At 40.8% G+C, this 27,104-nt stretch overlaps 1 protein-coding gene across 3 annotated transcripts in view; it reads left to right on the forward strand.

The window, feature by feature from the left end:
• Positions 1-27,104, forward strand: part of LOC126415972 (uncharacterized) — a 296,810-nt gene that overhangs the window by 117,843 nt on the left and 151,863 nt on the right. For all 3 annotated transcript variants that reach the window (XM_050083470.1, XM_050083472.1, XM_050083471.1), the window contains one exon: positions 310-516. In XM_050083470.1, coding sequence (XP_049939427.1) covers positions 310-516 — 207 coding nt within the window. The remainder of the gene's footprint in view (positions 1-309; positions 517-27,104) is intronic.

Consider the following 27,104-nt stretch of genomic DNA (forward strand, 5'->3'; position numbering starts at 1 on the left):
CTGAATATTATAAATAAAACAGAACATACATATTTACTGGTTTAATTCTTACTCTTTAAAAAGAAGAAAATCACTGCCATGCATATTTATGCTATTTAAAAAGTTTGTGTGTGTGTGTGGCTGTGGATAAACAACTTTGGCATATATTACTGTTACTGTAGAATAATTTTTTCTGTCATGTTCCCATTTACAACTTTGGCATTATATGTGGCATCTATTTCCCAAAATTATGTAATAAAGACTTTTGCATGTATCATTATTTGCAAGTACATATTTAAAATTGATCTTTATTTTTGCATCTTTATACAGGAATGTTACCAGATTCCTACAAACTTTGCTTAAAATCATGGAAAAAACAGCTTTCACAAGACATGAAGCATGAAAACTTTTGTGATAATGGAGGATTTTCTCCTGATAAGGCATCAAGTATCAGCTCACAAGACACTGGCTTTGATTCTTCAAAAAGTATGTCTGATGATGAAAGTCAGTTTGATGAAAAAGTGAATAGAAGAAAAGGTAAAATTATTGTTGTGTTGATGATAAATGTTTTAATATTTGCATTTGCTGGGTGCTACAGAGACACATGTAACAGCTCAGAAAAGCATTTTTTCGCTACAGACTACATGAATGATGAGAGTAAGGGAGAGCCACTGTGCTTGTATTTGGGAGTGAGGTCCTTATCCTCATATAGCCAACCAGAATTATATTTTTGAAGGATTGCTTAAATCTACAAGGTGGCCTTAGAGGAGTTCCCTTGAAAAGGACAACGCATCCTCCCCAGTCAGAGCTTCTGCTGTGTATACATCTACAGTTGTACTCGATACACCACCTTATGTTGTGTGGTGTGTATTTCCGGCACCAGTTTGATTGCCCCCCCCTTTCCTGTTCCATTCATGAATGGCACTTGGGAAGAATGATTGTCAGTAAATCTCCATATTAGCTCTAATTACTCAATGTTTGTTGTTGCGGTCATTTAGGGAGATCCGTAGGAAAAGTAATATGTGGTGCAGCTCTTCATGGAATGTGCTCTCTCAGAATTTCATACTTCCATGATGGCCTATGTCTCTCGTGTATCGTCTGCCACTGGAGTCCGTTGGGCATATCTGTAATGCTTTCATGCTAACTAAATGATCCTGTACTGGAACAAGCTGCTGCTGATTGGGTCTTGTCTCTCTCTTTGAGTAATCCGGTCCTGAGAGGATCCCAGACTGATGAGCAATACCCAAGAAGTGGTTGGACAAGTGTTTTGTAAGGAACTTTTTTGTGGATGACTTACATTCTCATAAGATTGTTTTTATGAATCTCTGTCTGTTATCTTATTTTCATATTGTTTGTTTTAGGTGAGTATTACACTTCAGATCACTTTGGATGATTATCCCTGTATATCTTACCTTGGTTACTGTTTTCAGCAATTTGCCACCAACAGTGTAATTGCATAGCAGTGGATTTCTTTCCTTACCTATGTGCAATATGTTATATTTATTTACATTCAGTGTCAGCTGCCAGTCGCTGCACCATTCATCAGTCCTCACTAGGGATTCCTGCTGTTCAGTTCAGTCTTCTGACATTGCTACCTTCTTACAGACAACTGAATCAGCTGCAACCAACCTTATGGAGCTACCAATATTATTAACCAAATCATTTATGTATACTGTAAACAACTGTGATCTTATCGCCCTTCTTTGAGGAGCTCCTGAAATTACCTTAGCTTCTTTCTATTTTGCTCTATTGAGAGCAACTTGTTGAGTTATATTTGCAAGGAAGTCTTGAATCCAATCACAAATCTGGTCTGATAATTGGCAATCTCATACCTTTTTCAGGGAACTACAGTGTGGAATTGTATCAAAGCCTTTCCAAAGTCAAGGAACACGGTATCAATGTGAGTGGTGATGTCTAAAGCACTCTGAATTTCGTTAGGGAACAGAGTGAGTTGAGTTTTGCGAGACCTCTGTTTGTGGAATCCAAGTTGTTTTTTACACAGGATATGCTCAGCTTCTAGAAATCTCATGATACGTGGGCAAGAAACGTGTTCAATAATTCCAAAGCAGATTGATGTCAGTGATATAGGACTGTGGTCATTTACATCTGTCCTATGACCTTTCTTGAAAATGGAAATCACTTGTGCTTCTTTCGGCACGGGTACCATTTGTTGCTCCAGGAACCTACGATAAATGGCTGCCAGAAGGGGAGCACTTCTTTTAAATAATCTCTGAAGAATCTTGCAGCTATCTATTAGTCTAGGTGCCTTCCAACTACCAAGTGATTGTAGATGATTTTATATTCCTCTATCACTTACCTCAGTATCTGCCATTTCGACATTTGTGCTGTGTTTGAAAGGAGGGTCCACATTATGATCTACAGTGAAACTGTTTCGAAAGACCAAGTTCAGTATTTCGGACTCCTCTGTTCTCATCTTCCGTTTCAATGCCCATTTTGTCACAGAGTGACTGAGTAGTTGAATTTGATATGTTTTCTGATTTTATGGAAGACCAAAAGTCTTAGAATTTTTTACAGATTGGTTGACAAAATTTTACTTTCAAAGTCATTGAACACTACTCCCATTGCTTCCCTTAACACTCATTTTCACTTTCTTCACCTTGTGTATATCAGTTAGATTTTTGCTTCTCTTAGATCAGAGATGGAACTCCCTTTACTTATGTAGCAACTTTCTCACATGTGTATTATATTACGGTGTGTCTTTCCCAGTCCTTAAAATCTTATTAGGAAAATACTTGTCTACTTCATATTAAACAGTACTTTTGAAGTTTATTCATTTGTACTCTGCATCTAGATCTATATCTGCATCTATGTATATACTCTGCAAGCCACCACACAGTGCATGGTGGAGGGTTCTTTATACCATTACTGGTCATTCCATTTCCTGTTGCACTCGCTAGTGGAGTGAAGGAGAAACGACTGTTTATATACTTCCATATAGACTCTAATTTCTCTTATCTTGTTATTACAGTCTTTAAACAAAGTGTGCATTGGCAGCTGTAGAATCGTTCTGCAGTTGGCCACAAATGCCACTTCTCTAAATTTTCTCAATAGTGTTTCATGAAAAGAATGTTGTCATATCTCCAGGCATTCAGATTTGAGTTCACAGAGAATGTTGATTACATGTTGATCAAACACATCCATAACAAATCTAGCACCTCTGAATTCCTCTGTTTTCCTTTAATATGATCTGTTGGGGCTCCAGACACTGAAGTACTACTCGAGAATGGTTTGCACTGGTATTCTGTACATGGTTTCTGCTTTCTTAGAACTACCCCAATAAACCAAAGTCCACCATTAGCCTTCCCTACTTTGCATTTCATGTCAGTTTGCAACACTAGGCCTAGGTAGTTAATCATTGTGACTGTGCCCCATAGTTCATCACTGATACTGGATTCTAACATTACATTATTGTTTTTCATACTCAGTCTATACTAACTAGCAGTTTTCTACTTTTAGAGCAAGCTGTTATTCATCCACCAAAGCAAATTCTGCCCAAGTCATCTTGTATCCTCGTGTTTTTTTGTCAACAAACAGCTGCAAATTGCTGTTCACTCCATCCATCCGATTGTTTATGTATATGGAGAACAAGAGCGGTCCTATCATGCTTCTCTAGGGCACTCTTGACAACCCCCTTTTCTCTTATGAATGCTCACTGTTCAGGATGACATACTGGACTCTATCGCATAAGAAGTCTTTGAGCCACTCCCATAATTGGGGTCATTTTCCATATGCTCGGTCATTTAACAGTCTGCCATGGGGCACTGTGCCAAATGCAACTCAGATACCTAGCAATATGGAATCTTCAGGCTGCACTTCACCCATAGTTTGCAGGACATTGTTAGAGAAAATGGGCAAACTGAATTTTGTACAAACAGTTTTTTCTGAATCTGTGCTGATTTGGGGACAGAAGCTTTTCTGTCTCAAGGAAACTTAAGAACATGATCAAGAATCAGCAACAAATCAGTGTGAAGAATATTGCTATGTAATTTTTCAGGTCCATTCTTTTACTGTTCTTATGTACAGGAGTCACCTGTACCTTTCACCGGTCCCTTGGGACATTGCACTGGTTGAGAGGTTGTCGATAAATGCAAGCCGAGTAAGGGAGCAATGCTTAAGAGTGCTCTGTGTAAAACTGAATTGTGATTCTATCTGGACATGGTGACTTACTTGTTTTCGACTCTTTCAGTTGGTTCTCAACAGCAGGGATGTCTATTTCTATGTCTTCCTCATGGGAATACGTGTGACACTCAACTGATAGTATGTCTGTGCAAACCTCCTCTGTGAGTGATTTTTTAAACATGATATTTAAAACCTCATTTCTTCTTCTGCTATGTTCTTTTGCCACACTATATGGGTTGACGAGTCATAGAAGCCTTCTATCCACTTCGTTATCATTAATAGGACCAAAATTTTCTCGGATTCTCTGCAACATCTTTCGCTTAAGTATGATGGTGGAAATTTTTACTTGTGCCACACATCAGTATTTTAATAAACTCACAAATTTCAACTGATCTTTGCGTGTCAACATTTCCACGTTCTTTTTGACCAAGAGACAAAAATCTCTTCTTTTCTAAGTGTTTTAGGAATTGTATTATTAAACCATGGTGGGTCTTTTCTGTCCTTAAGCAACTTGCTCGGCACATAGTCTCCAGAGAGTGATTTACAGTCATTTTAAAATTTGCCCATAATTCCTCTGTGTCCCTCATAGTGCAACTAAATGATGACCATTCACTGTTTGTGTAATGCTGACAACATCTTATCTGCTCTTTACAACAAAGAAGTTCTCCTAGCCTTCTTGATGGCTTTATTAACTTTAGTAACCATTGTTGTCTTGATTACATGTTGATCGCTGATTCCTGTCTCTATGATAAATTCAGGCTTGCTTGTAGCTACAGGGCTTACAGTATTTACATTGTATGCAGGTTATCAAACCAGCTGCTCAAGGCAGTTTTTGGAAAATGCATCAAGAACTACTTCACAGGCCGGTCTGTTCGCACCACCTGCAATGTATCTATAGACTTCCCTTTCTGTAGCTCATAGGATAAAGTTACTCCAACTAATATTGCATGATCTACGTTTATAACTACATACATAATCTGAAAGCCATTATAAGGTGCTTGGTGGAGGCTATCTCATATCACTACTAGTCATTTCCTTATCTGTTCCCATTGCAAATAGAGCGAGAGAAAAACAACTGTCTAAATGCCCATGTATGAGCCCTACTTTCTTTTGTCTTGCGGTCGTTATGCAAAACGTACATTGGCGACAGCAGAATTGTTCTGCGGTCAGCCTCAAATGCCTGTTTTCTAAACTTTTTTCAGCAATGTTTCACAAATAGAATGTTGTCTTGTATTCAGGGATTCTCATTTGTGTTCAAGAAACATTTCTGTGATACACAAGCGTTGATTGAACCTGCCGGTACAAAATTTAACAGTATATTTCTGAATTGCTAATTGATGTTTTCCATAAATCCGAATTGTTGGGGATCCCACACACGTGAGCACTATTCAAGACTGAAGCACACTGCTGTTCTATACATTTTTACTGCTAATGATATGAGTTACTCTTTCATGTTTTCTGCGTACACTTTCTCATGCAATACATTCCATTCTCTCAGTAACTGCCGCGTGGGGTAGCCTTAGCGTAAGTTAGTTTAAGTTAGATTAAGTAGTGCGTAAGCCTAGGGACGTATGATCTCAGCAGTTTGGTCCCTTTGGAACTTCTACAAATTTCCAATTTTCCCTCAGTAAGTACTGTTTCCAGCTACGTGCCCACTAGATGCCGACCACTGGCTCACATCAATCGTACAGGTGCCTGTAATTTTTGAATCTTGTGCGGATGGCCATTTGACTCATTTAGCCATTCGCTCAACAAGAGCTTACAATAGTTTTTTTTTTACAAATTCTGTTTTAAGTAAAGTAACACAAACATACCTTTCCTTAGTTTTTTTGAATAATTCTATTTCACAAATGTATCACTTCTACGTTATTTAAAGTTATTCACTATTGAAATTACCTACACTTGCCTTGATCACTTAACACAAATCATGTTCTGTACTTCCCATAAACCTGATGCAAGAAAGTTGTTGAAACACTTTCAGTGTCATGCAAGACAAGAAACTCTTTGGACTTTCTGCAGAGCCAAAACATTTTTGTTTTCTCAAACTTTAATGTATGTACCTTGTTGAGGCTGTGTTCTACTACAGCTGATTTTTGTTTGTTCCCAAATGTGCACATCTAATGTGTTCCATGCAGTGTTGTGAGATACAGTGCTGTGTTTGCCTGATGTACTGGCTGTCACATTTGCAAGGGATGCTATATAATGAATATTTGCAGTTGTAATTTGTCCTTCACTGCACCAAGGACAGCTTTCTTTTTTGTGGTGGTCAAAAGATGGCCTTCATGTTGTGCTTTCTAAGGTTTTCCAAAATTTTGGCTGAGGGAGACTCAATATAGGGGATAAAGGAGAGTCTCTCTTCCTGTTTCTTAACCTGTTCTATGTTGATAATTTTATCCTTCGTTTTCTTGAGTGCATATCTAATCTGTGTTTCACTGTACCAATTTTAGTGAAACATGACCCTGGCGTGTTGGAGTTCGGCTGGGGGGGATGTCTTTGTCACAAATGATGTGTGTTCTGTATACTAATGTCATTAGAGCAGTGTACCGTTACACCATACGAAGACAGTGTGGCTGCCAGTACATCGAGAACATACAGCACTGCACCTAGCAACGCTGCATGGATCACATTAGATGCTTATGTCTGGTGCACAAAGATAAATCAGCAGTGGCAGAACACAGCCTCGACAACATACATAAATTCAAATTTGGGACAGCGAAAATGTTTTGCCAAGCTAGGAGAGCAACATCAAAGAATCAACTGAGATAAAGGTCAGTGACAGTCTCATTAATAGGAGAATGAGGCTATCACATAAGTTTGGCATGGAATCTTGCAATAGCAGCTATAGGCCAAGGACACACCCAGCAGTTGATGCTTACCGAGTCTAGACAAGACTGAATGCTCCATGAGTTCAACTGCAATCTATTCCCCCACTACAGGTCACCAAACCCTGTGCCCGGGGTAAGGGGTGAGGGAGACGGCCACCATTCAGATGTATATACAGGACATGTGTGCAACTTTTCCGCTTCATCAGATGATGATGATGATGATGATGATGTAACACTCATTGATACGTCATGGAGACTCAAACCACCCACCTTGAAGGAAACCTGAGAAGATTTCATCACATCTGAGTTCCTTTGACGTCTTATTTCAGGCTGACTTTAATTCAGTTGTTTTTGTTTGAGAGCACTGCATGAAATGGAAGCCATGTGTTCCATTGATCTGAATTGTTGGTAATAGTTATGTGGAATAGCACTCTGAGCCAGGAACATGCTTGGTTAGCACTCTGAACTTGGACCATACTTGGTCAAGAGAAGTATTACATGTCACAAGTGTATGTTCTGCTCATGTGGCTCAGAGGTTTGTGTCATCCGTTCTGGTTCATGCCACTTGAGTACCTTTCATGTAGGTGTTTTAAGGAGGTAGCTCTCTTTGAACCCGCGAAAAATAGGTGACTTTCGTGATTTCTTTTTCTTTCTTTTTTTGATGTAAAATAAAAAAATAACACTAAATCTGATGATACAGTTTTATTCCATACACTTGCACCTTTTAAGAAATAATTTTTGTGTCCACATTCGATGCTCCCTGTAACAGTTGCACTAGATGGAAGAACCCCTTGCAGTCGGAACATTGGTCATTGGTTGGGAAATCCTGAAGCCTGCCTATTGGACCTGTAACAAAATAATTTTGTACAAGTCATTTTCAGTATATTTTCTATCAGGATACATAGGTTAACTGAAAAATATGAGTTTTAATAAAATGGTGATGTGTTCAAACAAATGTCATGTTTTTTCACACACAAAATCAAGACAAAAACATTCACTGAAAATAGACGTCTGAAAATATTGCAGAACGGCTGTGTATGCTGATAGAGAATTCAGTGTACAATGCCAGCATCAAATTCTGATCAAAATTTTATTTACCTTTCTCATGATGCCAATTTTAAAAATAGGGTATTGAGAAAATGTGTTTAAAGTTTTTGATTTGCATTTTTTGTAATTAAGTTAAACAATACCTGTAGTCAGTGATGCCTGGGCCATACAGTAATTCTTCCAGATCCAAAACGAGGTCTTCCTCCATCTTTTTCATGGCCATGGTGGTTCTGCAGGCCTCTTTGGCAGCTTCTGTCATCCACTGCTCTGCTTACTCGATACATTTTTCATTCACTTCTGTATAGATGTTGTAACAGGCTGGTCCAATTTCAAGTTAGGGCATGTTCCTAATTTCCTTAATGGCTCTTAAGCCGTCATTGATATTACATCCTTACTAGTAGACACTCTTTCACAAATTGCCTTGTAACTTTATAAAGGAATTTCTGTTCAACTTGAGATGAACCCTACACTAAAGTAGACCTCCCGAGACAATAAAGTAAACATTCCAGATAACATTTTAAAAAATCAGTTTTTGAAATTTTCAGAGGACTACCCACTTAAGATATATGGCTTTTTTTTATTACAGAGTATCAACATTTTGCATAACCTTATATATATATATATATATATATATATATATATATATATATATATATATATATATATATATATATATATATATATATATATAAAGATGATGTGACTTACCAAACGAAAGCACTGGCACGTCGATAGACACACAAACAAACATATATATATATAGTTATAATAACGGGAAACATTCCACGTAGGAAAAATATATCTAAAAACAAAGATGATGTGATTTACCAAATGAAAGTGCTGGCAGGTCGACAGACACACAAACAAACACAAACATACACACAAAATTCAAGCTTTCGCAACAAACTGTTGCCTCATCGGGAAAGAGGGAAGGAGAGGGAAAGACGAAAGGATGTGGGTTTTAAGGGAGAGGGTAAGGAGTCATTCCAATCCCGGGAGCGGAAAGACTTACCTTAGGGGGGAAAAAAGGACGGGTATACACTCGCGCGCGCACACACACACACACACACACACACACACACACACACACACACACACACACACATATCCACCCACACATATACAGACACAAGCAGACGTCTGCTTGTGTCTGTATATGTGTGGATGGATATGTGTGTGTGTGCGAGTGTATACCCGTCCTTTTTTCCCCCCTAAGGTAAGTCTTTCTGCTCCTGGGATTGGAATGACTCCTTACCCTCTCCCTTAAAACCCACATCCTTTCGTCTTTCCCTCTCCTTCCCTCTTTCCTGATGAGGCAACAGTTTGTTGCGAAAGCTTGAATTTTGTGTGTATGTTAGTGTGTCTGTCGACCTGCCAGCACTTTCATTTGGTAAGTCACATCTTTCCCACGTGGAATGTTTCCCTCTATATATATATATATATATATATAGGGGAAACATTCCACGTAGGAAATATATATCTAAAAACAAAGATGATGTGACTTACCAAATGAAAGTGCTGGCAGGTCGACAGACACACAAACAAACACAAACATACACGCAAAATTCAAGCTTTCGCAACAAACTGTTGCCTCATCAGGAAAGAGGGAAGGAGAGGGAAAGATGAAAGGATGTGGGTTTTAAGGGAGAGGGTAAGGAGTCATTCCAATCCCGGGAGCGGAAAGACTTACCTTAGGGGGGGAAAAAAGGAAAAAAGGACGGGTATACACTCGCGCACACACACACATATGGGATGGGTGTGTGTGTGTGTGTGTGTGTGTGTGTGTGTGTGTGAGTGTATACCCGTCCTTTTTTCCCCCCTAAGGTAAGTCTTTCCACTCCCGGGATTGGAATGACTCCTTACCCTGTCCCTTAAAACCCACATCCTTTCGTCTTTCCCTCTCCTTCCCTTTTTCCTGATGAGGCAACAGTTTGTTGCGAAAGCTTGAATTTTGCGTGTATGTTTGTGTGTCTGTCGACCTGCCAGCACTTTCATTTGGTAAGTCACATCATCTTTGTTTTATATATATATATATATATATATATATATATATATATATATATATATATATATATATATATATATATATATATATATATAAAGAACAGCTTGATTAGTAGTTTGCTGTGAAACTGACTAATGAATAACTTCAGAATTTTAATGCTGGTGGAGGTAGAAAATTTCATATTTCTGCTGTACCTCATCTGTGCCATCCGTTTGTCACCATACTTATTTGTACATATTTTACAGATTTCTGTGCTTTTTTATGTATTTGTGCGTATTTTTATGTATTTGTGCGTATTTTTATGTATTTGTGCGTATTTTTATGTATTTGTGCGTATTTTTATGTATTTGTGCGTATTTTTATGTATTTGTGCGTATTTTTACTTATTTATAAGTGTTTTTGCGTATCTATTCATGTTTTTATCTGTCTTTTCCTGTCATCCAGCACACCAACATGCACAACCACCTAAAACCTACATTTGACCATTTCTCGTGTCATTTCCTGTTGTCCCAATGCCATTCCTGCCACAATATACCCCTCCTCCATCTTTCTGCACCTGTTCAGAGAAGTATCAATGTCCCTGACTAAAACCCAGTCCCATGTCCTATTTCTGAAATGCTGCCTAAATCAAGGAATCCCCCCACTCCCAACAGCCTAACCATAAAAATTTCTTTCTCTGGATCCCACCACTCCTTTCACAACGACCTTGCCTTTTCAGATCCCACTTCTCTCTGGCTCTCACAGGCCTGATTCTGCAAAAACACATCTACATCGCAAGGCATCCCAGAACTACCTCTGCTCCCACTGCAACATACTGCCCCTGTGCAATTCCCACTATGTATATTGCATCTTGGAAGACAAATCCCTTGCATTCCAGCACCTAGAGAAACATTCCAGGCACCACCTCCATAAGTTATCTAGGCCATTGACGTCCTATTGCCACCTTGAGGCATCACTGTCCAACCTATTTTACCTACAGTCTTCCTCCTCGTCAACATCTCATAGCACCCAGACAGTGCCTAGCCAACCTTTTCAACTTGTAACATCCCCCTATACTCCCTTCCCTAAATCTAAAGCTGAAACAATCCCAGAAAACAGTTGTTAACCTTTCCATCAAAATCCTCAGGCCCCCAGACATTTCAGTCTTATCCAAAGGCTTGACCTTCAGTCGTACACCCAAATTTAACCATGTTGCACTTTTCAAAGACCTGCTCTCCTTCTCCTGATTGCTGCATTGGAAATGCTTCTTTGCCACTAATCCTTCCAAGCAAAGCCAACCTAATTCCAACAAAGAATCCTACCTTTCTTCTCATTTCATACCACCTGCCAACTGTGATCCTCCCTCCTCCCAGCTAACCATCCCTTGATCATCTTCCAGGAATTCCTTCCCTGCAACTTGTCCTCACCAACCTTCCCTAGGTTCCTTCCTAAGCACATCAACCATTCAGCAGAAGAAGGGACAGCCATACACAACCTGAAAACAGATTGTGACCTTATCATCCTACCTGGAGACAAAGGTTTCCACTATTTCTGTTATCAATCACAGTGACTACCTGCCAGAAAGTCTCCACGAATTGTCTGACACCTCCGCCGCATCCTAGAAGTCCAATATGATCACTAATCCCTGTGTAAAGCCTTATGCGCTTTCCAGAACCTCTCCCTTGAATCTATTTCCAGCTTCACTCCTTTGACACCCTGCACACTCACCTTCTACATACTTCACGAAATCCACATACTCAAGAATCGTGGACACTCCATTGTGGCTGGTTATTGTGCTCCCACCGAAAGAATTTCAGCCCTCATTGACCATCACCTCCACCCTATTGCTTGAATTGTAGCCTCCCACATCAAAGATACCAACCACTTTCTTCATTGACTCACCACTATCCCCACCCCTGTACCTCCTGGATCCCTCCTCATCACTGCAGACATCACTTCCTTATACACTAACATCACTCATGCACATGGTCTTGCCACTGTTGAACACTACCTCCCCCAACACTGACAGACTTCAAACCTCCTATCTCATTCCTCAATTACCTTACTATCTCTGTCTTAACATACAACTACTTCTCCTTTGAAGGGAAGGTAAACAAATGACGCCTTCCTGTGCCAACCTGTTTTTGGCCCATCTAGAGGAAACCTTCATAGCCTCCCAAACCCCTAGCCTGGTTCAGGTTCATTGGTGATATCTTCATGATCTGAACCCAGGACCAGGACACCCTACCCAGTCGTCCTTCTTTCACAGCCTTAACACAGTCTCTCCCAAACACTTCACTTGATCGTCTTCAACACAGCATGTCACCTTTCTGGATGTTGGCATCCTCTTCTCTGACAGCTCTATTCACACCTCCATCTACATTAAACCAGTCAACCAAGCACCAACAACACTTGCATTTTGACAGCTGTCATCCCTTCCACTCCAAATTCTGTCCCTAACACTTCACTTGGTCCTCTTCAACACAGCATGCCACATTCCTGGTTGTTGATATTCTCTCTGATGGCTCCATTCATATCTCTGTACACACTAAACCAACCAACCACCAACATCACCTGCATTTTGACAGCTGTCATCCTTTCCACACCAAAAAATCCTTCCCACACAGCCTGGCCACCTGAGGATAGCATATATGCTGCGATGGGAGTTCCCTGTCCTAGTATGCTGGGGCCTCTCGAAAGTCTTGACAGACAAGACACTATCCCCGGACCTAGCCTGCAGACAGATTTCTAGCCTGCAGACAGATTTCTGTGCCATATTCTCTCACACCCCCAATTCTGTAGCAACCCCCAAGAACCCGCTACTGAGGAGCATCCCTTCGTCACCTGATGCCAACCTGGACTGGAATAGCTGAACGACATCCAACGTCAGGGCTTTGATTACCTATCATCATGCCCTGAAGGGACATCTTACTACCGAAGATCATTTCCACCTCTCCTAAAATGGTGTTCCATCACCCACACAACGTACATGACATCCTGGTCCATCCCTATGCCAATCCCAATCACAGCCCCATGCCACAGAAATCATATCGCTGTAGAAGACACAGGTTTCAAGACCTGCCCGATCCACCCTCCTGGCACTTCTTATTCCAGTATATCGCAGGCTTATCCTACCCCATCAGAGGCCAGGCCACCCGTGAAAGCAGCCGTGTTGTATACTAGCTGTGCTGCAATCATTGTTCATCTTTATACATTGGTATGAAAACCATCCAGCTGTTCCAGATGGTGAATGGCTGTTGCCAAACTTTGGCCAAGAGAAAAGTGGCACAACAAGCAACTGTAGATGGCATATTTGTTTTCGTTGGCTGCTTCACAGCCTGGGCTATCTGGAACCAGTCCTCCACCACAAGCTTTTCTTAACTGCTCTCATGGGAGTTATCCTTACAACACACTCTGCACTCCTGAAATCGTCCTGGCCTCAACCTTTGGTAACCCATTGTCCCCACACCTTCCACCGAAATGCTTCTGCCTCCTCTGTCTTGTCACCTCCTCACAGTTTACATCCCCTCACCCTCAGGTGTGCTGCTCTCTGGTGGCGCATTCACTTTTCTTTATCCCTTCATTGCTGCTCTTCTTACCACCACCCCCCCCCCCCCCCCCCCCCCTCCTCCAGCCTTCCACCCCTGCGTCTGTCAACCCTGTCGTGCCATCTCTAGTCACTGCGTGCTCCACCAGACTGTGCTGATTTATCTTCCCCCAGTCATACTCTGCTGCCCTCCCACTTCTCCATCCTGCTCTGGATTGTCGATCCTGTTCAACGGGTTTCTGTTGCAGTCTGGCCGGAGGTAGTGGTCGTGTGTGTGTGTGTGTGTGTGTGTGTGTGTGTGCACGCGTGTGTGTGTGTGTGTGCACGCGCGCTCGTGCGCTGTACTTGCTTGTGTGAATGTGCGTGTACGTGCACTTCTCTTGCGTGTACGTGCACTTCTCTTTTCTGAAGAAGGCCTTGGCTGAAAGCTAATATGTAACAGTCCTTTTCTTCATTCCTGTCTCCAATTCAGTGTCATCATTATGGTGAGTAGCAGTCTGTCCTTTTCATAATATTGTTCATATTTATTTTTAAATTTCTTTTGAAAAATGTATTATTCTTTACACATGTAATTATGCGAGAATCTTTACAGAAGCACCCAAAGACTAGTAGAAAGACACGAGTAATTCTGTAACATGCAAACAGCAGAATTTTAAACATACCATACAGGGTGAGTCACCTAACATTACCGCTGGATATATTTTGTAAACCACATCAAATACTGACGAATCGATTCCACAGACCGAACGTGAGGAGAGGGGCTAGTGTAATTGGTTAAAACAAAGCATAAAAAAATGCACGGAAGTATGTTTTTTAACACAAACTTACGTTTTTTTTTTTAAATGGGACCCCATTAGTTTTGTTAGCACATCTGAACATATAAACAAATACGTAATCAGTGCCGTTTGTTGCATTGTAAAATGTTAATTACATCCGGAGATGTTGTGTTGTTGTGGTCTTCAGTCCTGAGACTGGTTTGATGCAGCTCTCCATGCTACTATATCCTGTGCAAGCTTCTTCATCTCCCAGTACCTACTGCAACCTACATCCATCTGAATCTGTTTAGTGTATTCATCTCTTGGTCTCCCTCTACGATTTTTACCCTCCACGGTGCCCTCCAATGCTAAATTTGTGATCCCTTGATGCCTCAAAACATGTCCTACCAACCGATCCCTTCTTCTAGTCAAGTTGTGCCACAAACTTCTCTTCTCCCCTATCCTATTCAATACCTCCTCATTAGTTACGTGATCTACCCACCTTATCTTCAGCATTCTTCTGTAGCACCACATTTCGAAAGCTTCTATTCTCTTCTTGTCCAAACTATTTATCGTCCATGTTTCACTTCCATACATGGCTACACTCCATACAAATACTTTCAGAAACGACTTCCTGACACTTAAATCAATACTCGATGTTAACAAATTTCTCTTCTTCAGAAACGCTTTCCTTGCCATTGCCAGCCTACATTTTATATCCTCTCTACTTCGACCATCATCAATTATTTTACTCCCTAAATAGCAAAACTCCTTTACTACTTTAAGTGTCTCATTTCCTAATCTGATTCCCTCAGCATCACCCGACTTAATTCGACTACATTCCATTAACTTCGTTTTGCTTTTGTTGATGTTCATCTTATATCCTCCTTTCAAGACACTGTCCATTCCGTTCAACTGCTCTTCCAAGTCCTTTGCTGTCTCTGACAGAATTACAATGTCTTCGGCGAACCTCAAAGTTTTTACTTCTTCTCCATGACTTTTAATACCTACTCCGAATTTTTCTTTTGTTTCCTTCACTGCTTGCTCGATATACAGATTGAATAACATCGGGGAGAGGCTACAACCCTGTCTCACTCCTTTCCCAACCACTGCTTCCCTTTCATGCCCCTCGACTCTTGTAACTGCCATCTGGTTTCTGTACAAATTGTAAGTAGCCTTTCGCTCCCTGTATTTTAACCCTGCCACCTTCAGAATTTGAAAGAGAGTATTCCAGTTAACAGTGTGAAAAGCTTTCTCTAAGTCTACAAATGCTAGAAGCGTAGGTTTGCCTTTTCTTAATCTTTCTTCTAAGATAAGTCGTAAGGTCAGTATTGCCTCACGTGTTCCAACATTTCTACGGAATCCAAACTGATCTTCCCCGAGGTTGGCTTCTATCAGTTTTTCCATTCGTCTGTAAAGAATTCGCGTTAGTATTTTGCAGCTGTGACTTATTAAATTGATAGTTCAGTAATTTTCACATCTGTCAACACCTGCTTTCTTTGGGATTGGAATTATTATATTCTTCTTGAAGTCTGAGGGTATTTCGCCTGTCTCATACATCTTGCTCACCAGATGGTAGAGTTTTGTCAGGACTGGCTCTCCCAAGGCCGTCAGTAGTTCCAATGGAATGTTGTCCACTCCCGGGGCCTTGTTTTGACTCAAGTCTTTCAGTGCTCTGTCAAACTCTTCACGCAGTATCATATCTCCCATTTCATCTTCATCTACATCCTCTTCCATTTCCATAATATTGTCCTCAAGTTCATCGCCCTTGTATAAACCCTCTATATACTCCTTCCACCTTTCTGCCTTCCCTTCTTTGCTTAGAACTGGGTTGCCATCTGAGCTCTTGATATTCATACAAGTGGTTCTCTTCTCTCCAAAGGTCTCTTTAATTTTCCTGTAGGCAGTATCTATCTTACCCCTAGTGAGACAAGCCTCTACATCCTTACATTTGTCCTCTAGCCATCCCTGCTTAGCCATTTTGCACTTCCTGTCGATATTATTTTTGAGACGTTTGTATTCCTTTTTGCCTGCTTCATTTACTGCATTTTTATATTTTCTCCTTTCATCAATTAAATTCAATATTTCTTCTGTTACCCAAGGATTTCTATTAGCCCTCGTCTTTTTACCTACTTGATCGTCTGCTGCCTTCACTACTTCATCCCTCAGAGCTACCCATTCTTCTTCTACTGTATTTATTTCCCCCATTCGTGTCAATTGTTCCCTTATGCTCTCCCTGAAACACTCTGCAACCTCTGGTTCTTTCAGTTTATCCAGGTCCCATCTCCTGTAATTCCCACCTTTCTGCAGTTTTTTCAGTTTCAATCTGCAGTTCATAACCAATAAATTGTGGTCAGAATCCACATCTGCCCCTGGAAATGTCTTACAATTTAAAACCTAGTTCCTAAATCTCTGTCTTACCATTATATAATCTATCTGATACCTTTTAGTATCTCCAGGATTCTTCCAGGTATACAACCTTCTTTTATGATTCTTGATCCAAGTGTTAGCTATGATTAAGTTATGCTCTGTGCAAAATTCTACAAGGCGGCTTCCTCTTTCATTTCTTCCCCCCAATCCATATTCACCTACTATGTTTCCTTCTCTCCCTTTTCCTACTGACGAATTCCAGTCACCCATGACTATTAGATTTTCGTCTCCCTTCACTACCTGAATAATTTCTTTTATTTCGTCATACATTTCATCTATTTCTTCATCATTTGCAGAGCTAGTTGGCATATAAACTTGTACTACTGTAGTAGGCATGGGCTTTGTGTCTATCTTGGCCACAATAATGTGTTCACTATGCTGTTTGTAGTAGCTAACCCGCACTCCTATTTTTTTATTCATTATTAAACCTACTCCTGCATTACCCCTATTTGATTTTGTATTTATAACCCTGTAATCACCTGACCAAAAGTCTTGTTCCTCCTACCACCGAACTTCACTAATTCCCACTATATCTAACTTTAACCTATCCGGAGATATTGTAACCTAAAGTTGACGCTTGAGTACCACTCCTCCGCTGTTCGATTGTGTGTATCGGAGAGCACCGAATTACATAGGGATCCAAAGGTAACGGTGATGGACCTTAGGTACAGAAGAGACTGGAACAGCACATCAGCACATTACGTCCACATGCTAACACCTTTTTATTTGTCTTTTTCACTGACGCACATGTACATTACCATGAGGGGTGAAGTACACATACACACGTGGTTTCCGTTTTCAATTACGGAGTGGAATAGTGTGTGTCCCGACATGTCAGGCCAATAGATGTTCAATGTGGTGGCCATCATTTGCTGCACACAATTGCAATCTCTGGCGTAATGAATGTCGTACACGCCGCAGTACATCTGGTGTAATGTCGCCGCAGGCTGCCACAATACATTGTTTCATATCCTCTGGGGTTGTGGGCACATCACGGTACACATTCTACTTTAACGTACCCCACAGAAAGAAGTCCAGAGGTGTAAGATCAGGAGAACGGGCTGGCCAATTTATGTGTCCTCCACGTCCTATGAAACGCCCGTCGAACATCCTGACAAGGGTCAGCCTAGTGTTAATTGCGGAATGTGCAGGTGCACCATCATGCTGATACCACATACGTCGACGCATTTCCAGTGGGACATTTTCGAGCAACGTTGGCAGATCATTCTGTAGAAATGCGATGTATGTTGCAGCTGTTTGGGCCCCTGCAATGAAGTGAGGACCAATGAGGTGGTCGCCAATGATTCCGCACCATACATTTGCAGTCCACGGTTGCTGTCGCTCTACTTTGCCTGAGCCAGCGAGGATTGTCCGCGGACCAGTAATGCATGATACGTAGATTCACTGCCCCGTGGTTTGTGAAACCCGCTTCATCGATAAACAGGTAGAACTGCAACGCATTCTCTGTTGATGCCCATTGACAGAATTGCACTCGATGATTAAAGTAATCACCATGTAATTGCTGATGTAGCGACACATGAAACGGGTGAAAGTGGTGACGATGCAGTATGTGCATGACACTACTTTGACTCAGTCCACCGGCTCTCGCAATGTCCCGTGTACTCATGTGTGGGTTCATGGCAACAGCAGCTTACACCCCAACTGCACCCGCTTCTTCTGTGACGGGCGTGTTACGGACCCGTTTGCGTGCTATGACTGTACCTGTTGCATACAGTTGGCGGTAGATGTTTTGAAATGTGCGGCACGTTGGATGCTCTCTGTCCGGGTACCGTTCTGCATACACCCTGCAGGCTTCAGCTGCATTTCGTTGACACTTGCCATAGATGAGTATCATCTCCGCCTTTTCAGAGTTCGAATACACCATGGTCACAGTTCCTACAACACTACACAATCACAGACGTCTGGTAACACGGTGTACTACAGTTGGTCTGCGTGCGGAGACGAATGCAGAATAACAATAGCAGCAAGCGCTACATGCGGACACTGCGACAGCTAGACCAAACCACAACAGTGCACTACAGCCATGCTCGTAAACACGGTCGTCATCGTAAACATGTCCCTGCAGATGCTGCTCGCCGACCGTAGCCCGTGTTTGTTACAACACGCAACTGAACGTCGGAGGTTTCAAGCGTCAACAATATCTCCGGATGTAGTTAACATTTTACAATGCAACAAACGGCACTGATTACGTATTTGTTTATATGTTCAGGTGTGCTAACAAAACTAACGTGGTTCCATTAAAAAAAACATAGGTTTGTGATAAAAAACATACTTCCGTGCATTTTTTTATGGTTTGTATTAAACAATTACACTAGCCCCTCTCCTCACGTTCGGTCTGTGGAATCAGTTCGTCAGTATTTGATTTGGTTTACGATATATATCCAGCGGTAACGTTAGGTGACTCATCTTGTATATCACCCAATAGGAAAAACAATACTTAAATAGTATATAAGACATAATGGAGCTGTTTGAATAAAATTATTTTGGTTATTAGGCCGTATCATTATGAAACATTAAAATAACTAAAATGCCAATGTTTTGACTGACTTTGCAGCAGTCCTCTACAGGGCAGCTAATAGCTGGATTTTGGTTAAGATCATCCCCCATGTACCATCTATTTCGGTTATCAAGTGGCTACTGATGTCACATTCTGGGATGCCATTGGATGGTAGGCTGTTCCCTGTGATACTCTGGCAGGTGATGCTAGGCAGTAGTGAATCAGCAGCTTGTAGCTGGAGGGAGTGTTGTTCTTCAGTGAGATATTAAAGCTGCACAACAATTCTCTTGAGGCCGCTTGTTTATACTGTCAAACCTGGATCAGGAAGCTGCTGGCTGGTGAGCTGACGTCTTATTTTCCATACTACATCCACGGTTGTGGCACAAGGACAAGAGATTCTTCATAGATTGGCCACAGTCCTGGTGCTCTGAACCTTCAGATGTACATAAGTGTTCATGCTGTGATTAGCAAGTGATTGCTACTCGGTCTCACAGTTTCACCCACATAGACTTTGCCATCTTCACAATGGATTTCATAGATGCCTGCAGTGTGAAGAACATCTACCGAATCTTTCATGGGCGTTACAGATGTCTGATCCTGTGACTGCTTTGGAATGTTGGTTTATTTCCTCCGTGGTGCAGCATCTTGCATACTCAGTCACTGATGCTCTCATGTAAGGTAAGCAGGCACAAGGAAAAGATTTTATTCCTTTGTTTGTTTCATCTTCACTGCACCTCATAGCTCGTTGTATGTCCTTATTGCTGTATCCATTCTCATGGATTGTTTTCCAGAGCTTGTTCTGTCCATATTGGAAGTTGTCAGTGTTGTTAATCCAGTGCGCTCGGGTTTTCAGTATATTGCATAGAGTTAGTTTGTGCTGGATGGTGATGCGACCCAACGTGTAGATGTACGTTAATGTGCGTCGGTTTCCTGTACACTTTGTGGTTTAATTTGACATTATATATTCTGTATACTTCCGTATGCAGAAAAGGAATGATTCAGTTATTTTCTATTTCTAGTGTGAACCATATGTTTTTATGTAAGCTGTTGAGGTGGTGATGAAATTTGCATAGTTCTGCTTCCCTTTGCAGTCATATGATGTACTTGTTGTCTGCAAACCTTAGCCAAAAATGTGAGCTCGGCAGCGTGGTCTTTCACACTGTCTGCTTCCGTGAATAAGATCACATTTTAGTGATTAGTTTGTGTTACCTACAAAGACATTTCAACCTCTACATGTACCTCTATACTCTGCAAATCGTTGCAAAGTGTGTGGCAGAGCACAGTCCCTTTCTAATAGTTAGTAGTGTCTCCTCCAGTTCCATCCCTGTATGGAGTGTGGGAAGAATGATTGTTTAAATGTCTCCATGTGTGCTGTCATTAATCTAATATTGTCGTCAAAATCCCCACGGGAGTAATATGCAGGGGTTGAGGACTGCAGTATATTGCCGGAGTCCTCATTTAAAGCCAGTTCTTGAAATTTTGTAAGTAGGCTTTCTTGGGATAGTTGACATTTATCTTCAGGAGTCTGCCAGTTAAGTTTCTCCATCATCTCTGTAACACCCTCTCATTGGCCAGACAAACCTGTGACCGTTCATGCTGTCTTCTCTGTATATTTTGAATGTCCCTTGTTAGTCATATTTGATGCAGGTCCCACAAACTTGAGCAATATTCTAGGAAGGAGCACACAATTGATTTGTGAGGAATCTCCTTTGTAGTTTGCATACATTTCCCAAGTATTCTACAAATAAACATAAGTCTGCCACTTGCTTGACCCACAACTGATCCTATATGATGATTCCATTTCATATCCCTACAAAATGTTACACCCAGGAGTTTATCTAGGTTAACCAATTCAAACTGTGACTCATTAATGTTATTAGATACTATTTTTTTTGTCCTTTGTGGTGCAGAGTTTTACATTTTTGATCATTTTGAGGTTATAGTCATAACATAATAATTTTTTCCTGTGTGGTGCAGAGTTTTACATTTATGATAATTTAAAGCAAGTTGTCAATCTTTGCGCCACTTTGAAATCTTATCAAGGTCTGACTGCATGTTTGTGCAACTTCAATTAGCTGTTACTGTACTGTAGGTAACTGCATCATCTGCAAGAGGTATGAGGTTTTTATTAATGTGGTCCACAATATCATTAATATATAACATGAATAGCAAGTGTCCCAGTTTGGCTAACTCAGCCACAAATTCAGTATAGAGTACGACAGTAATTCCATCGGGCCTGGAAGTTTGTTCAATTTCAACAACTTCAGCTATTTCTACATCTACATCAATACTTCGCAAATCACATCTGAAGTTACTTTTACTTCAGTCGCTGACTCTCCACCCAGGATAACTTGCTGTGTCGTCATTCTAAAAAATCCTCAATCCAGTCACAAATTTCACTTGATTCGCCATATGTTTGTACTTGAGTCGAATGGTTTTCAGAAATCGAAGCATATTGCGTCTACATGACTATCTCGTTCTACGCTTTCAGTATGTCATGTGAGAAATGGGCGAGTTAGATTTCCTGTGGCGATATTTTCGGAATCCATGCTGGTTGGTGAAGAGGAGGGCATTCTGTTTAAAATACTTTGTTATGTTTGATCTTGGAATGTGTTCTGAGATTCTACAACAAATGGATCTCAAGGGTATTGGACCCTAGTTTTGTGGATCACTTTTGCTACCTTTCTTGTTGGGCTACAGCTGTGACATGTGCTGTCTTCCAACCATTTAAACGTGGTTTTTTGTTTGAGGAATCTATGATCGATTGTAGTTAAAAGAGGGGCTAACTCAGCCACAAATTCAGTATAGAGTACGACAGTAATTCCATCGGGCCTGGAAGTTTGTTCAATTTCAACAACTTCAGCTATTTCTACATCTACATCAATACTTTGCAAATCACATTTAAGTGCCTGGCAGATGGTTCATCAAACCACATAACCAACTTCACAATTATCTATTTTTCCAATCTTGTATAAAGCGCGGAAAGAACAAACACCTATATCTTTCTGTACGAGCTCCGATTTTCCTTATTTTATTGTGGTGATCATTTCTCCTTATGTAGGTTGGTGTCCACAAAATATTTTCACATTCGCAGGAGAAAATCGGTGATTAGAATTTTATGAGAAGATTCCATCACAACGAAAAATGCCTTTCTTTCAATGGTGTCCAGCACAAATCCTGTATCATTTTAGTGACATTCTCTCCCATATTTCTTGACAATCTAAACTGTGCTGCCCTTCTTTGAACTTTATCGATGTACTCCATCAGTCCTATCTGGTAAGGATCCCACACCACGCAGCAGTATTCTAAAAGAGGACAGACAAGCGTAGTGTAGGCAGTCTCCTTAGTAGATCTGTTACATTTTCAAAGTGTCCTACCAGTAAAATGCAGTCTTTGGTTAGCCTTCCACACAACATTTTCTATGTGTTTCTTCCAATTGAAGTAGTTTGTAATTATAATTTCTAGGTATTTAGTTGAATTTACGGCCTTCAGATTAGACTGATTTATCATGTAACAGAAGCTAAACAAATTCCTTTTAGCACTCATGGTGATGACCTCACACTTTTCGTTATTCATGGTCAACTGCCAATTTTCGCAGCATTCAGATATCTTTTTTTAATAGTTTTGCAATTTGTTTTGATCTTCAGATGACTTTATTAGTCGATAAAGGACAGCGTCATCTGCAAGCAACCTAAGATGGCTGCTCAGATTGTCTCCCAAATTGTTTATATAGATAAAGAACAGCAAAGGGCCTATAACATTACCTTGAGGAACGCCAGAAATCAGTTCTGTTTTACTCGATGACTTTCCGTCAATTACTACGAACTGTGACCTCTATGAAAACCCACTGATGCTAATACTGATGTAATTCATCTGTTCAGTGCTATGAGGATTAAATTGGGGCATTACTTCTGAGATTTCCTTTATGAAGGAACATTTGAGAACAGAGTAAAACATTTCTGCGTATGCTTTGCTACCCTCAGTTTGGTTTCCTGTCTCATAACTGAGGTACTGGATGCTACCTTTGGTGGCACTAAAAGCCTTTACAGGCAAGCAGAATTTCTTTGGGTTTTGTGAAAGATTGTTGGACCATATTCTGCTAGGGTTGTCTTTGAAGGCTTCACACATTTGTTTCTTGACAGCATCTCTGTCTATAGTCTTGTTTTATACCTATTTCTTTAGAAGTTCCTTTGCAGTAACTGCATACAAAGGAGAATTCTTCCCACTGTGGACTGTTTTACTGGGTACATATCTTTCCAGTACATGGTCAACTATTCTTTTAAATTTGAGCCATAGTTCCTCTACATGTTCCTTTCCCTGTTCTGAAAGTATCAAGTTCCTCTTTCAGATATGACACTACTGGTTTCTTTATCTGCTTTACTGAACATAATGAGTTGCAGACAGGCACTTACACATAAGCTCTTAGCCACAGTCTTCATCAGAAGAAGAGAAACACCCACCATTTATTCACACAAGCAAACACACGTCACACACACATGACCGCCAACTCTGGCAGCTCGGGCCTGAAGTGATGTTCACTGCCACTTCAGGCCCGAACTGCCAGAGTTGGCAGTCATGAGGTGTGTTTGCTTGTGTTAAAGAATGGTGTGTGTTTCTCTTTTTCCAACGAAGGCTGTGGCTGACAGTTTATGCGTAAGTGTCTTTTAAAAGTGCCTGTCTGCAACTTGGGTGTTATCTTTACGGTAAGTTGTAATCTATCTTTTTCTATATTGATGGTATTCTACTTGGAGTTTCCATTGTCTGATTTTACAGAATATGTATATCTTTCTACTTGTTGGAAGAATTCAATTATAATTTTATGCCCATCCCTGATACTGAGTTTTACTGAACAATCCCATGAGCAGCTTTAATTTCTGTCTCAGTAGATTTGAATTTCCTGTCTAATACTATGAATTCACCACCTCCATTTCCCATTAGCTTATGCTTTCAATATACGCTTAAATTTTGCTGCAAAAAAATCTCACTGCAGGTTTTAAACTGCTTTCTGTACCTATTATTATGTGAGCTTCACTGCTTTTAAGGAGTATTTCAAACTCTGGCTCTTTGTTGTGAATGCTTTGGCACTTAACTATTAAAATTGAGTATTATCACTTGGGGGGGGGGGGGGGGCATTCCTTCGAATCTTCCACTAGTACTTCTGGGGCTTCTACATCTGTCATTATCTGGGCTGGATGGAGAGTCACCCAATGTAAAATAATTCCTGTGTGCACACCTGACATTTAGGGGGACTCTATGGTGCTAATCCAAGGAGCGGAAGCTTGTCATAGAACTTTTGAGGTGTCTGGGTTCAATCCTTCCACTCAACTCGGAACCAGGGGGCCAAGATCAGTTCTGGGGACAATTCTGCAGATTGTGAGCTTCATTGAAACCCCATGAGCAGGGCTGTTATCTCGGTCTTCTCTGCCAGTCGCTGGAATGATCTGAACATGACCTCGCTGACCAGATGACAGACAAAGTTTATTCCAGTGTGTGCCACAATCTGCAGTTAGTTACACCCTGTTCTCTCAGTGGTCTCTTCAACATGTTGAATGAGGCCATCACACATACACACTGAGTGTATCTTCCTGACCCTTGCTGCATTTACCTAAGAAGTACCATTATTGGCCATATGTTTGAACTGCTGATGATTAATAGACCCCTACTCTTTTTTGTTTGCCTCCCTTTGACACTGAACACAACTACTTTCCCAACAGGTTAAGCAAGACCCAGGGGCTCAGTCTTAGTTTCAGTGTAACACAGCACACTGAAATTGTTTGCTTATGGGGATTTTGGTACTCAACTGCATTAGTTGTGACAGGTCCTGTACTTCTCGCAGAGGAGACAGGATCCGCAGGAGAGGATAGTACTTGAGGCACCTTTGTTATTTCTGGTAAACTGCTGTGGAGAGCTCTCTCAACACACTGAATCTTACTAGTTGCCAATCATTTGACAGTACTCAGGGCATTTTCCAGCTGCTTATGAACACCTACCAACTTACGCCACATTTGAGAACAGAATTCACTGCGGTGCTGCATTGTGGCTGGTGCAATGTTTTACAGGACAATGAGCAAATAACTTTAAACTAAGCCTACTCATTTTCTTTTTATATGTAGAGCTAAAAAAATTACTAATTCATAGTCGCTGATAAACTCAAAAGACAGCATTAATTTATGAGAAACATAGATAACACAGGGCAAAGAAATTTTTTTTTTTGAAAACGTTGTTTATGAACTGAATCCAAATCTAGCCTTAGTTTTTTTGTATCACCGATAGTTTTCGAGCAATATGCTTTTTTTTATATAGTATAAAAATCCTACACTACACGGTAAACAGGGAAATTAATGAAACACTTTCTTACAACATAAGCATGCTTTGTATTTGCAGTAAGCTACTTAAAACAATGATATGTGTTAATAGAGGTTTCACTTGTCAGCTGGAATTGGTTTGTATTTTCTTTCTCTTTTTTCGTTGAAGCTTTTCGTGTAGTGTTTTCTGCAATGAGATGCTTGCTGAACTTCTTGGTGAAGTGACCAACAATAGTCCCCCATCATGTTGGTGTTCCAGCGACCTTGGTAGAGTTTTTCCATCACTTTAATGTTCTGGTGAAAATGCTCTCTTTGCTCCTCACTAACATCTCCCATATTGTCCGGGAAGTAATCGAGGTGACTGTTCAAAAAGTGAACTTTCAGGCTCATTAAACATCCTAAAGTTTTAAACCTATTTAATATTGCGGCTATAATAGAAACATATTCTGCCAGGAAGTTTCATATTCTGGGTCTTTTTCATGTCCTAAGAACTTTGTAACGACTTGCTTGAATGATACCCATGCTGCTTTCTCATTTAAGGTCATTGTGGATTCAAAGTTAACATCAAACATAACTTTTCTAATGTCAGGTCTGACAAAGACACCTTCTTTTAGTTTAGCTTCAGAAAGGTGTGGAAACTTTTGGCAGAGATACTTGAAACATGGTCCATCTTTAGGCAAAGCCTTTACAAACTGTTTCATTAGGCCTAATTTTATATGTAGAGGTGGTAGGAGTACATTTTTGGATCTGCAAGGTTTTTGCGTAGAATGTTCTTCTCACCAGGTTCTAAAGACTCCCGCACAGGCCAGTGCTTTCTGCACCAGTGTTGATCCCTAGCCCTCCTGTCCCACTCACACAAGACACATGGAAATTTGGTAAACCCACCTTGCTGACCAAGGAGCATGCATGTTACTTTTAGATCGCCATATCATCCAACCATGAGTGGAATAGCCTATTTTATTTAGCACTATTTCTAGGTTTTCATAGCTTTTTTCATATGTACAGAATGTCCAACAGGTATAGATGCATACATTTTACCATTGTGTGATAAAACAGCCTTTAAACTAGTTTTGGATGAATCAATAAACGGCCTCCAGTCTTCCTTTTTGTATTCAATACCAAACTCATTCATCAGACGGGGAATGTCTGAACAGTACACTAAATCACCTTCTTGTTGAAAAAACTTGGAAAATTGAAACTTCCTGGCAGATTAAAACTGTGTGCCCGACCAAGACTCGAACTCGGGACCTTTGCCTTTCGCGGGCCAGCGCTCTACCAACTGAGCAGGAGAGCTTCTGTAAAGTTTGGAAGGTAGGAGATGAGGTACTGGCAGAAGTAAAGCTGTGAGTACCGGGCGTGAGTCGTGCTTCGGTAGCTCAGATGGTAGAGCACTTGCCCGCGAAAGGCAAAGGTCCCGAGTTTGAGTCTCGGTCGGGCACACAGTTTTAATCTGCCAGGAAGTTTCATATCAGTGCACACTCCGCTGCAGAGTGAAAATCTCATTCTGGAAACTTGTAAAATTGCTGCTCTCCGTTTCTGTACGCGTATATGCAGGTTTCTACTGCCAATAAGTT

Source organism: Schistocerca serialis, chromosome 1, assembly GCF_023864345.2.
Source record: "Schistocerca serialis cubense isolate TAMUIC-IGC-003099 chromosome 1, iqSchSeri2.2, whole genome shotgun sequence".
Taxonomy (NCBI): Eukaryota; Metazoa; Arthropoda; class Insecta; order Orthoptera; family Acrididae; genus Schistocerca; species Schistocerca serialis.